We start from the raw sequence: 13,646 nt of genomic DNA, 5'->3' as shown, positions 1-13,646 counted from the left end.
ATGACCACATCGGCGAGCAGAGTGACCTTGAACACCATAGATTTGACAGCGCCCAAGATAACGATTGGGACTTGACATAGCTGGATGTGTAGGAGAGCGTGCAGACAGCCGAGGAGTAGATAGGCGCGGTTGATGGGACATCGACGAAACCTGCTGGTAACCACCACGATAGTTTGAATACCGATTATGAGAATTCCCTGTTGGAGCCACAAGAGCAGTCATTGGCGTCAAAGATGGAGATGATGTCAAGACTTTTAATTGGGCTTCATAGCTAAGGAGCTGCTCGAATATCTCATCAAAGGTAATAGGGATGTCACGAACTTGCAAAGCATGTGGGATATTGCAATAATCTTGGCTAAGACCATTCAGGACATGAATGGAGAGCTCATCAAAATCAACTTCGACATTCATAAGTGCAAGAGCGTCAAATTTCTTTTAATGTCCTACATATAATCAGTGATAGATTTGTTACCCTGTTGAGGGCTGGCAAGATTTTGACGATGAGTCATGATCCTGCCATCTGAGGGAGTAGCATAGGTTCTCTCCAGCGTCTGTCATGCGTCTCTAGACGAAGTTGATGAAGAAATAAACTGCACAAAAGTAGGAGGCATCGAACCTATAATAGCGTTGAGGAGAAGTTGATCCTGACGGAGCCAGAGAATATGATCAGGATTTGCCTGAGGGAGCGTGGCCTCTGTAGGCATTATCTGCGCAGGGGCAGGGACGTGAGCCATCAACAAAACCCAGTAAGTTATATTCAAATAGAAAAGACGTGAACTACAAGCGCTAGATAGAGTAATTGGATGTAGTGAGTTTTAACGGTGCTTGAGTATTGACATTGAGAACTACAAGGAGGGAAGGTGAATCAGGAGTATTTGTGAGAGAATGTCGTCGGCGACAACCATTATAGAAGGCGGCTGGTAGATATTGTGAAGAAAAGAAAAAAAGATTACTGTTAAGCTTAGCACTCTGATACCATGTTGACGATAGAATTCATACACTTTATTAATGATAATATGTGGTATATAAATACCATTACAAAGTGAAAAATAGGAAAACACATAAAATAAGAAAATATATAAAATACTATAAAATAAATAGTATTTCTTAATAATAATTATTCCCTAATAATTAGGAAACAAATAAGTACTTACTAATAATAATTATTTCTTAATATCTTCGTCCTCCAAGCCGCATCTAGCAAGTAGGAATGTTAAAAATTAATCCGTTCTGACGACCGATCCGAGTTGACTCAAAAAAATCATGTTCGGATTAGAGATTTTTGAGTTCGGATTGAGTTCAGGTTGGAGGATTTTTAGATTGAAAATTTTTTAATCGGGTTCGGGTCGGATTCAGGTTGACTCGAATTTATTAGTGAGATGTTTGGAATTAAATCAAATTTTATTTTTAAAATCAGAATATTGTTAGTAGGATAATGATTGAGTATTAAGATAAAAGTAAACAATTATAAAAAAAATATAAGAAAAAAAAGTTTCGGGTTGATGGAGTTCAGGTTTAGAAATTTCAAATTATATTAGGTTCAAGTTGAGATTTTCTTTAAAAAAATTTTAACCCGATTTGATCCATCCGAATTAACATCCCTGTACCAACTACAATATCCTCCCTCCCCTCTTGTCGCTCTTGCCACGAATGAGACCGTCCCAAACAGCCCTTTGAGTTCCCTCATCCTTACATAAGTTGCAGCCAGCGAGCTACTGACAATAACACAGCTTCTGTTCGATTCTCCGTCACCGCCATACGGTTTACGTGGAGGATTGCTACCTCACCAGGAACTGGAAGACGAACTTGTCCAGTTACGATTTTCTCTTATTATTCTCCATCTTTTATTCTTTATGCAATGGGCCATTGAGAAGAGCACTCAAAAGTTCAGAAGAAGATAATACATCTCTGTTCTTCTTATCTTCCTGTTGCCAATCTGAAACTCCAATTATTATAATTTATAACATGGCTGAGAAAAAATGCAGACTTTTCTAGGTTTTAAGAATGGATCACGAAGAAATGACGGTTGAGAAAGGAGGGCAGTAGGAACGACGATCGATCGAGACTCTTACGTAAGTGATATCGGTTTTTTTAGATGCTCGGTTAATTCGGTTTAAAACAGAATTAATAGATGTTTTTCTTCGATTCAGTGTTCTTTTTTTTAAAAAAAAAAAATTGACTGGTTCAATTGGTTAAAAAAATTTTGATCGATTTTAATTGATTTAATCCTGTCTATTTTAATCGAATACTCATGCTTCTTACGCTACTCAGGAGCAGAGAGGTTAAGACGGATAGATCTGAGCCATAATAAACTAATAATTAGGATCATCCATAGGCTCCCGCATTCCACTAGACCTGCATCTATGATCGAATTATCAGCTTATGCACACGTGGCAAGGGAGCTGGATTAAAGTAAAACGCCGTCTCAGGATCGGACTCTGAGAGTCGAGAAACGAAATTTGCTCCCCAAACTATGCCTGACTAAATTAAGTAATCATACGGTGGCCGGCACGGCCGCACGCCGGCTTACCCGCGCCCAAACCCCGCCGCTAAACGTCGAGATCAGACCGGGCGCGAATTTGACAGGCCGATTCGCATCCATCACATCGACCTCGAACTGCTTCAACACAGCGATCGCCACCATCCGCATCTCAGCCAGCGCGAGTTCCTTGCCCAGGCACACCCGGGGACCAGCCTGGAACACCGGGTATTTGAAGAGGCTCTCCGCCGTGAACTTATTCCCTCGGAGCCACCGTTCCGGCCGGAATTCGGCGAAATCGGCGCCCCATATACTGTCCATCCGCCCCATGGCGTAGGGGTGGTACATCACTCGCGTCCCCTGACCCACGAAAGTGCCGTCCGGAAGCACGTCGTCTTCCACGCACCACTTAGAGTCGAACTGCACCGGGGGGTACAAACGCAGGCTCTCGTGGATTGCCGCCTGCACGTAGTCTCCACCACCGGCGTTTATTTCCTGTTGAAGCCGCGCGGCCACCTGCGGGTTGCGCGCGAGGAGCAGGAAGAGGCCGGTCAGGGCGGAGGCGACCGCGTCGCGCCCCGCAAGGAGGAAGCTGACGACGATGTCGCGGAGGTACTCCTCGTCGTCCTCCACCGAGCTCATGAACCGCGAGAGCAGGTCGTGGCAACCGTCGTAACCCAGCTTTCGCCGCTGCCGGATCACCTCCTTCGCCAGATTTTTGATCATCGCGATCCCGCGTCGCAGCTCCCTCTCCGATCCCACATTAAATAGCCGCTTTAGCTTCCACACCGCCGGCGCCGCCGCCGTACCTCGCATCGCCAATAGTCTCGAAGCGGAGTCGAATGCCGCGGCGAACTCTCCCATCGGCACCGGCAGCTCGAGGCATCCCCTCTCGAGCCCAAACGAGATACGGCAGATGACGTCGAATGTGAATCTCCGGAACACGACCTGCAAGTTGATTGCGCTGCCGGTGTCGGTCGCCGCGGCGAGCTGCGGCAGCATGCCGCAGGAGATCTCCTCGGCGACGATACCGGAGGCGTACTCGCGCACGTTGACGCTGCCGAGCGCGAGGCTGGCCATCTTGCGCTGGAAGCGCCAGGCGTCGCCGTCGACGTTGAAGATGCCGCGGCCGAGGAGGTCGCTGAGGATAGCGGAGAAGGGCTCGCCCTTGGGGAAATTATCAAACCGGGTCCGGAGAATGTACTCGACGTTGGCCGGGTTGGCCGTCACCGTTTTCCCGATCACGTGAAAGTGGACGGTGCCGGTCGGCGACTCGCGCAGCAGCTGCGCGTACCAGTCGCTGAGGTTGTCGAACTCTGCCGCCCACGAGCCGCTCAGGTACGCCCGGCACACGTGACAGCAGCAACACGGACGCTTCCTCAGCAGCAGCGCGAAGGCAAGGAATCCCGCAGCGAAAGAAAAGAAGACAAAGGCGAGTTGGCCGATTCCAAATTCCACCATTGCAGCTCCAATTAATTAAACCAGTTCAGAAATGGGGACTTGAGGCAGGCAATATGGCTAGTCATTTATTTATATTGGCGTGAGGTGGATCGAACATATATCTGTAGACTGTACTGATAGGGACAAGTGAAGGGAATGGACAAATGTGGGTTGCCTTTGTCTTCCTCTGTTTTCTTTCCTCTCGTGCTCTGTTTTTAGGTATCTATAACTTCTAGTTTTGCCGTTGTGGGATAATTAAGGCACGAGGAAATCGTGATGTAGACAAACTGTGCGGCGGGAAGCGGATCGGCTACAGTTAGTCATTTGGTCGAACAGGTAATGCGGCAGCGACCTAGCCCAGTCTGATTTCAGCTTCCCTATTTAACTTTAGATTTTTCAAAGCGTAGACTTTTACATTTTATTCCGAGCCACGACACGATAGTCATTTGTGGTTTAAAATTTAATTTAACATCATCATTGTAGGTATACATTGAACTTCCTTTAAAATATAATGGATTGACCATCCTTCTATGGCACCGTGTGGCATGCGAGCGCACAGCTAGCCCGACTCCACCTAATGTAACAAGAACTTGTTTGGAGTTTTTCGTCTGGCCATGTTTATTTTCGGCCTACTTCTGAGGCATTGATTGGATGTACAGCGAGTTGCTAGGTTTTTAGGGCTCCTTTTAGGTTATCGAATTAGCAATTCCCGTCGACCAACACGTGGGATAATTCAGCCGACAATGTGGTGCTTGGGCTGATCACGAGGATTGATGGCATAGTACAGGTTGGAGTTAGTTTCGGGTCCATTTTCTGGTCGATCGTCCATGTTGTCCTTCAAAATGATCATGAGTTTTCTGCAGGTCCAACGCTGTGCTTTACTGTGTATTTATATCATTCCATTAAGAGCTGTTCGATTAAACTCTGTGGGGAAAGTTTTAGACATTGATCCAGTAGAGGAGATCATCATTTTGGGTGGGTAGGCAGTCACATGTTGCTTTAGTTACAAGTGAAATTGAAAGGGTTGACGTGTTAAAGATATTTAGCTGGAGAATTTTTTTTGTATTTTTTTGTACACAATCAAAGAAATAATCTTCACTTTGAACATGGTCCTTCGTGATAGGGTGAATCAGCGAAAAGTAACTGCCAAGGAAAAGGTTATAGATAATACAATAACAAAGAGAAAGCATACAGTTCGTGGCAACAATGAATGATACGGGATATAATGAGTAGACTTAGGAGATAATATAATAATCAAAATTAAAATAATGTGACAGTCGAAGTCAAGGAAAAAAAAAATATTCTCCACTTGATTTGGTTGTCCGCCCAGTGCTAAGGCTCTCAGGTCAAACCTGATCGGATTACAAACTGTTTAGGAGAGCGCTGACTGACATTTAAGCCGATCGAACATAAGGAGCGAGTTTTAGTACTTTATTCATGAATTGGAAAGACAGTATGCTCGATCATTCAATAGTCGACCGGGTTTAAGAACAGTCAGTCTTATAGGGTGGCCGGAATGACCGACTCACCTCATAATCGACCAGCCATAGGTCTGGTCGAGGGAAAGACTAGACTCCTTATTCTGTGTGAGTTTCTCTACACACACTCGACCTATTCTACTACTGGTCGTCCCCATGGATTTCCATACAATAATATGCCTGTGTATTCATTCGATCATAGGACCGGATGAGTGTATACGCACAACGTAAGGTACTTAGCTTCAAATAGTCTCAAAATATATTTCCAACACGCACGGTTTATCATATGGCTCCTCGAACAGATCTCCAGTATGCCCAATGCGTCATATTATTATCTGAATGGAATTCTAACAACATTCAGTATATAACAAAGTAGCTTAATGCGGGGACATGCATAAAGACGGACGACCTCATAAGCCGACTGAGATATACTTAGCCGATAATATGAACAGAGAATCCTGACAACCTGTCAGAAAAACAATTGTGTCAGAGAATATTCTGCTGGAACGTTCTTCAAGGATTATTATTGTTGGTGCAATTGACCCAAGTTTGATCGGTACGATCATGATTTTGATGTGTGTGTTAAAGAGTTTAAGTTAGGCTTTCATATGCGTTCGATATGCGTGCTTAAGTCTTGCAGGACTTGGTGAAGCACACATGAGAAGCTTGGTGCAACTAAGCTTGGAAAGCTCATCCTACGGCTCGGATCCTTGAGTTGGTGAAGGATGGTGTGGAAGACATCCGAGGGACCGCCGGACGAGGAGCAACGGAGTGGAGCTGAGAGAAGCGGACTTCAAGGAAATGTGAAGGATGACACGGAGAGGAGCTGCGAGCTCAAGTGCATATGAGGGATGTAAGCCGAGGAAGAGGGCTTCAAGAGGGCGACTTCGGAGAGGATGATTGTGAGTATATAACCAGGACCAGTCGACTGGTGCAGTCGACTGGTGTAGTCGACTGGGAGCGAACAGAAGTATTTTGTTCGCTCAGCCAGCAGCTACCAGTCGACTGGTAGTTTTACCAGTCAACTGGTAAATGACCGTTGGTAAACCATTGGTACTGCGAAGTAGTCGTTGGCTACCTCCAACGGTAGCACTAGTCGACTGATGGTTTTGCAGCCAACTGGTGCTGAGATGAGTTGATATGATGATAAACTCTCTCCTTTTATTTATGGGAAACTTTGAGGCTTGAAGGACAACACTCATGTTTATTGAATAACTCCTAGTCTTTGCCCAAAGCTTCCAAGTCTACTCTCTTCCTCCTAAACCTAAACTTCATCATTGTAAAGAGGAAGAGATCCTTTGTGAGAGGTTTGCTCCACCGAGAAAGAAAAAGCTCTAGTTGGAGATTGCAGGCGATTGATCCACCGAAGGATCAAGGGTTCGTCCACCTCAAGGACACGTCGTGGAGTAGGAATAAGCAATCTGCGAACCACATTACATCGAGCTTGTTAGCGATTTGATATTCTTTCTTTATTGTTTTCATTACTTAGTTGTATTTCCGCTTGCGCACTAACTTTGTAGGAGAAGCAATTAATTTGGGGGGTGACCTAGCTATCCAGCCCATCTTCAAGCCGTCCACCGATCCCCTACAAGTGGTATCAGAGTGAAGACGCCTTCAACGAACTAATCGCCAAGAAGAGTACTATCAAAATGGTCGGTTCAAACATTCATTCACCCAAATTCGAAGGAGACTTCTCTTGGTGGAAGAAAAGAATGGAAATATTTTTCGAAACCGACTTTGACATTATGCTAATCATAGAAAATGGTTTTGAGATGCCTAGGGATCAAAATAATGAGTTAATCGAGAAAGTAAGATGGAGCAAGAAGAAAAGAGAAGAGCATGTAGCAAACTCAAGAGCAATGCACCATCTCTTTAGTGTTCTTCCTCAACAAGAAGTAACTCAGATTGGGAACTACACAAGTGCCAAGGATTTGTGGGAAAGACTCATAGAGCTTCATGAAGACACATCGGAGGCAAAGTTAGCAAGAAGAGACCTTCTTCGAACTCAACTCAACAACATTAAACTTGAAAAAGGAGAAAAGGTATCTTCACTCCATGCTAAAATTAAAGAAATTTTAAGTGGGCTAACAAGTGTAGGTGAGAAACTCTCCAACTGGGACATTATGATGAAAGTCATCAATGCTTTCCCAAGAAAGTCGATATGGAGCTCAATTGTAGACTCGTTCTACATTTCAAAGGACCTAGAGAAGAGCTCTCTGGATGAATTCTTTTTAACTATGGAGCTTCATGAGACACGAGTTGAAGGGCTAGATCGAGAAAGATCAAAAGGAGTAGCCCTTGTGGTAAACAAGGGAAAGGGGAAGAAGAAGAAAGCTCCATCTCAATCATCTTTCGATTCCTAGGAGTCAAGTGCCTCAATGGATAGCGATCAAGAGGCATATATGGTTGTTGGGACTTTCGAGCCGCAAAAACCCCAAAGTCCCATGCCATCGGATTCGTGCGAAGATAAAAATTTCGTGTACATGTTTTCTAACCTAGATCTACTCTAGATCTACACGGTAGAGATTTATACCTTTGATGCGAAGCCCTTCGCTTATCCCGCTCATCCAAGAAGATGCCGGATCTCAAGGGTGTCAAGTGAATACCCCTCTATGTGTATCTACACGAACAATTAGGTGGAAAAAAACCTCTTAAGTGTGCTAGCACTCAAGGAGGTTTCGGCCAAGGTGGAGGAGAGGGAGAACAAGAAGAGAGAAGGAAGAAGATGAAAATCAATTGCCTTGAATTTAGCACACAAATGCACTAATTTCACCTTTTTAAGTGGCCGACCACTTCATGGTGGTTTGTAACCTCCATGGGATACCAAGGGTCGCAACTCTTGGTCTCCCTCATGAGATGACATACCATAAAGTAGTCTTGATGATGTGGCACATCATTATTGGCCGGCCCTCATGCCAAGTCATCTAATGAAGGCATATGGTCAAGACAAGGTCATGTCAAACTTGACTCTTAATCTTCCTTCTCAAGCCAAGTCAAACTTGACCTCTTACCTCCCATGGTTAATTAAATCTAACCATTTGATTCAAGCCAACTTAATTTAATGAATCTATATTCATTGAATTAAATTGATTCAATGAGTCATAATCTAAATTAGACTCATTCAACACATGAATCAAATTGAGTCCAACTCAATTAGTCTAATTTGGATTACTCTTAATCCAACTTGGTTCATCACATGAATCTAATCCTCTTGGTTCATTAAATGAACCTAATCTCCATCTAATTACCCTTTGTGTGTGACCCTATAGGTTCTTGTAACGTTGGCAATGCTCCTAAACCCATTTAGAAGCATAAGTAATGAGCGGTATTTAGCAACACATCATTACTACCCAAGTTACAAGAATGTTGAGATCCAACATCACCTTTGTCACTACTAATTGTGACTCTTCACAATATATAACAAATGTCCTTCTATCCTTGACATCTAGATTGATCAATTTGAGGCATAGACGGTATCATCCTCTGATCAATCTAAATCTTGAACTCCAATTAGACTCACTATAATCAAATGAGCTCAATATCTCATATTGACTCATTTGGGCATGACCATGCACTTAGTGGTCTCACTCTATCAAGAATAACGATGTCACTCCCGTTATATAGGAGGGATAGATCCCATCTACATCACTCACATCCCTCCGCATAATTTGTTACATACCCAGTAATCGCCTTTATAGTCCACCCAATTACGGGTGACGTTTGACGAAGCCAAAGTATGCAACTCTTTATGTAGGGAACCATGGTGACTTCAGGTCCAAGGACTAATAGTCATACTAATAGCTACATGAGAAAGTATATGACACTGATATAATGATCCATGATACTTTCTCATGGCGGGTCATTCAGTATACATTCTCCAATGCATACCCATGTGTCAACTTGATATCTCTATATCCATGACTTGTGAGATCAAGTCATCGAGTTGACCTACATGCTAGTCTCGTTGCATTAACATTGTCCCTGGATGTTAATACTTTGACTAGGAATGATTAAGAGTAGTGTTCTCTATATCATCTCACTATCGATTCAACCAATCGATTGATATAGATAAGAACCTTCTACTCAAGGACGCTACTATACTTAGTTATTTGACACCAATACAAGTAAGTATAATAACCAAAACAAATGCCTTTATATACATAGGAATATGATACAATGAGTCCATACAACAATCATCAAATGATTGACTCTAGGGCTCTAACTAACAATGGTAAGAAAAATGAGAAAAGCATTTAAATCTTTTTCTTCTAACAAATCTCGTGCTAGGAAAAGCTCAAGAAGCAAAAGTAGGACAAGGAAGATCATTTGCTATAATTGTCTGTCACGCCCCGGAGGAGTCTCTGTCCGAAGAAATTTCGGCAGCATCTCCCCTGTACGGCGGACAATCTGAAACTTTTCTACAAGCACTATATACCTCAGCCACATGCGGCTGGAATAATACAATAAAAGAAAACAAACACCACGCAGTTAATATCAAATTCAGCCTCTGGCTGACACAACCATGCAGTTAAAAATAAAGCAGCCCACTCGGCTGTACCAAAACCAAAACACAAAACTGCTAGCCGGCTAGGCTTACGCAACCAATAACAAATACAAAACACCACATAACAACATCAACTCTCCAAAAATAAAACCAGAGTACAGAGCTAAACAAACTGATACATAAAACAAACAAAACATACGTGAAACCGATAAGTCTTCTGATGTGACGTGGGGACCAGCAGACAGGATGCTCCAAGCGACACCATAAATAACCTGGTACCTGAAAAAGATAGTATCAACGGGGGTGAGTTCAACAACTCAGCGAATACCAATGGACATGAGTAGTAAGATATATCTAACAGCAACAAACATGGAATACAGCTTCCTAATCATATATAGGGAATATGCAAAACTGAAAGGTAACTGAGGAAGCTGTACTCACCAGGAACTCCTATCCAGACAAAAGGGTCGTCAAACCGAAAGTGTCAATAATCCTGTATGCAGGTCAAAGGTATGCATCCAACAAAAATGCAGCAACCAAATGCAGCAAACACAATCATAAAAATATAAATGCATCAATGCATATGATGCTAATGATGCGTCCTGGTCACCCCTGACGCCAGTCAGTCATCTCACACACAAATGGTGAGACCGAGTGGGTAGGGCTGTGACAACCGTGCACTCTGTCGTCACTGCTCCTGATGAGTGACCGAGTGGACGGGATGCTGTCGGAGTACTCCTGTCCTGTGACCCCAAATCATAAATGGGGGAGCTCAATGCTCTCATCTCCCGGTACAAGATGACGGGGAGGACATCTCTGCCGGCTACCACGCTGAGTCACCTGACCAACGGAGCCAAACAGAGTCCACCGTCTGCCGGCTACCACGCTGCTACACTAAATGCCAGCGGAGCCAAACAGAGCGGAACTGACTGCCGGCTACCACGCTGGGTCATGTGACCAACGGAGCCAAACAGCAGAACCGCCACACACCTGCCTGATATACCACTAAACCATGAGTGGGGGTGTGTGCAGTACATGTAACTGGCGATGGGCTCAACCATAGTGAAGCCGACAATCGCACAGCATGCAATCATGATGCATGTCACTATGCATAACAAAAACTGATCAACATAACCATATCCATATATACAAAATGGGTACTGTAAAAGCGATGGTCACATACCAAAATCTATAGTACACAGGTCAGATAGAATATCAAAAACCTATGTCCTGAACATAATAAGTATGGAATATCCTGATCAGCATAGAAAAATCCATATATACATAATATGGGTACCACAGTATCAGTAGGTCAAATCCACGGATCTAGGGCATACAGGTCCTCTATGGTATAGCAACCTAGATCCTAAACATATCTCCTTCCATAACATATGTACCAACAATATGCACATATCAAGAATCAAGGTCTAGGTACACGAATCATATATGATATACAAATAGAGGTACACAAGCCAGTCATGTTATAAAACCTAAGTATCAGACAGTCTCGATACACATGACTGAAACCAAAAGTCCAGAACCTAGTCCTAACCTCAGTAAAACATGGTATGTCACTTATTCTAGGAACTAAGGTACTCATGGTAATACAGTACTCATGGTAACAAATCACGAGATATAAGCACGGATACATAACAAGCGACAATCCTAACATGCTATGGATATCAAACAGTGACATACCAAAGACAAACATGTTCATTGTTTGCAGCTATAAAATACTATGCATATCTAAATGACGATATTATAAAAGATAAGTCAAGAGGTACCCGCCTCCAATGTAGATCGAATCGAACCAATCCGATGTCGAGATGCTCGTCCCGCATCAAAGTCCTGTGTCAACCGATATACATACATTTATTTAGCTAAAGTTTCATAAGGATAGCTAAACAAAATCCCTAAGGACAATTTAGGGAAAACCCCCAATCACATAAACCTCTACCTTCTTAAATTAAATCCAACGATTAACTTGGGTTAATTATCTTAACCCTAATCATACCGTTAGATTAATTTCAATCACACATGAACTACTAACAATTAACTATGTAATCCAATTCAACACATATATTAAATCCTTATCCTTACCTCAAGTTCACAACCGTATTCACAGCCATTGATCCACAGAAATCAACCTCCCCCTCACAATCGCTGTTGGTGCTAGAACAAAGTACACCCCGGCAGACCCCCTTGCTGAAATTTTCCCCTCAACGCACAACCCTGCAGAATCGAACATCACTGCTGGAATCACTGTTGGATTCAAACGTATCATACAACAATCCCAACTCACCTTGCTATTTTGTTCAGATCCGGCAGCAAGAGGAAATCTAGGGCACGAGAACCGAAAATCTCCAACGATGGCAGCGTTACTCCGTGCGACAAGGACCATGAATTGGAAACTAGGGCACGCTCCTTTGATTTTGGTCACAACAGAGAGGAAGAGAAGAGAAGTCTTCGGCGTCGGCGGTTGTGAACCCAAAATTAGGGCACAGTGTGGAGGAGGCCGACACAGAGGAGATCGGAGAGGGCCGGCGGCGCTAGGTCGAACCTAGTGGCCAGCGAGGTCTCAGGAGAAGGCGCCGCAAGGTTTAGGGCAAGGGTCGGCTCGCGGTGTGCAACGGGGAGGAGCGGCGGTGGTGACTCGCTGCTGCTCTCTAGGGCACAAGATCACTCGGCTGTGGAGAGGAAGAAACCGCCGGCGTCGGTGCCGGTTAGGGCAAAGAAGGAGAAGCGCGCGTCGGCGTCGGGGAGAAGAAGGAAGGGGTGCGGGCTTTGGCTCGGTTTCGGCGACAAAAAAACGAAAAAAACAAAGAAAATAAAAAGGAATAAGATATATAAATAAAAATCTTTTCCTCGCTTAAATCGGGTAGCCTAAACAGGCTTTTCCGGGCCCCGTTTTTATCCCCGTTAACTCGTCCGTACGAGCTCCGAAAAATTCCCGAAAAATTTCCAAAAATTCCGGAAAATTCCCTTATTAATATTCGCCTATTTTCGGTATTTTACATTCTCCCCCACTTATAAAATTTGGTCCCCAAATTTCGTTTATCTACCATCAGCAAGTACTAACAACAGATAAAGCATAAATGCTGAACGATAAATAAAATCACATACCTCATGTGAAAAGGTGGGGATATCGAGCTCGGATAGTATCCTCGAGTTCCCAAGTAGCCTCCTCTTCCGAGTGATGCTGTCATCCGACTTTAACCAGCCGGATAGTCTTATTCCGCAACTGACGCTCTTTCCGATCGAGAATCCGCACCGGAACCTCTCATATGTAATGTCAGGCTGAACTGGAACTGGGATATCTACCAGCACATGTGTCATGTTGGGCACGTATCTCCACAGCATAGTTACATGGAATACATCGTGTACGCCTGACAGGGACGGTGGTAGTGATAACCAGTAAGCTACCGCTCCGATCCTCTCCAAGATCTCGGAAGGGTCAATGTACCGCAGAGCTAGCTTACCTCTGAGGCCAAATCTCTTCACCCCTTTCGTGGGTGAAACTCGCAGAAATATATGATTGCCAACAGAAAACTCTAGTGGTCTGCGTCTCCGATCAGCATAACTCTTCTGGCGATCCTGTGCCTCTAACATTCTCCGTCAGATAGTATGGACCAACTCTGCGTCATGCTGAGCTCTATGAGGTCCCAACAACTGGGCCTCCCCAACCTCATCCTAGAGGATGGGTGTCCAAACAAGGCCTACTATATAACGCTTCAAACAACGTCAT

At 44.0% G+C, this 13,646-nt stretch overlaps 1 protein-coding gene across 1 annotated transcript; it reads right to left on the bottom strand.

Annotated features, from left to right (window-relative positions):
- Positions 1-2,298: 2,298 nt before the first annotated feature.
- Positions 2,299-4,094, bottom strand: LOC122028221 (cytochrome P450 94C1-like). Its single transcript, XM_042587252.1, has one exon. It carries the CDS (start codon positions 3,938-3,940, stop codon positions 2,495-2,497), a length of 1,446 nt encoding a protein of 481 aa, XP_042443186.1. The 5' UTR covers positions 3,941-4,094; the 3' UTR covers positions 2,299-2,494.
- Positions 4,095-13,646: the final 9,552 nt, after the last annotated feature.

Source organism: Zingiber officinale, chromosome 10A, assembly GCF_018446385.1.
Source record: "Zingiber officinale cultivar Zhangliang chromosome 10A, Zo_v1.1, whole genome shotgun sequence".
Taxonomy (NCBI): Eukaryota; Viridiplantae; Streptophyta; class Magnoliopsida; order Zingiberales; family Zingiberaceae; genus Zingiber; species Zingiber officinale.
Note: the sequence above shows the minus strand (reverse complement) of the source record. Positions and strands in the feature narration are given on the sequence as shown.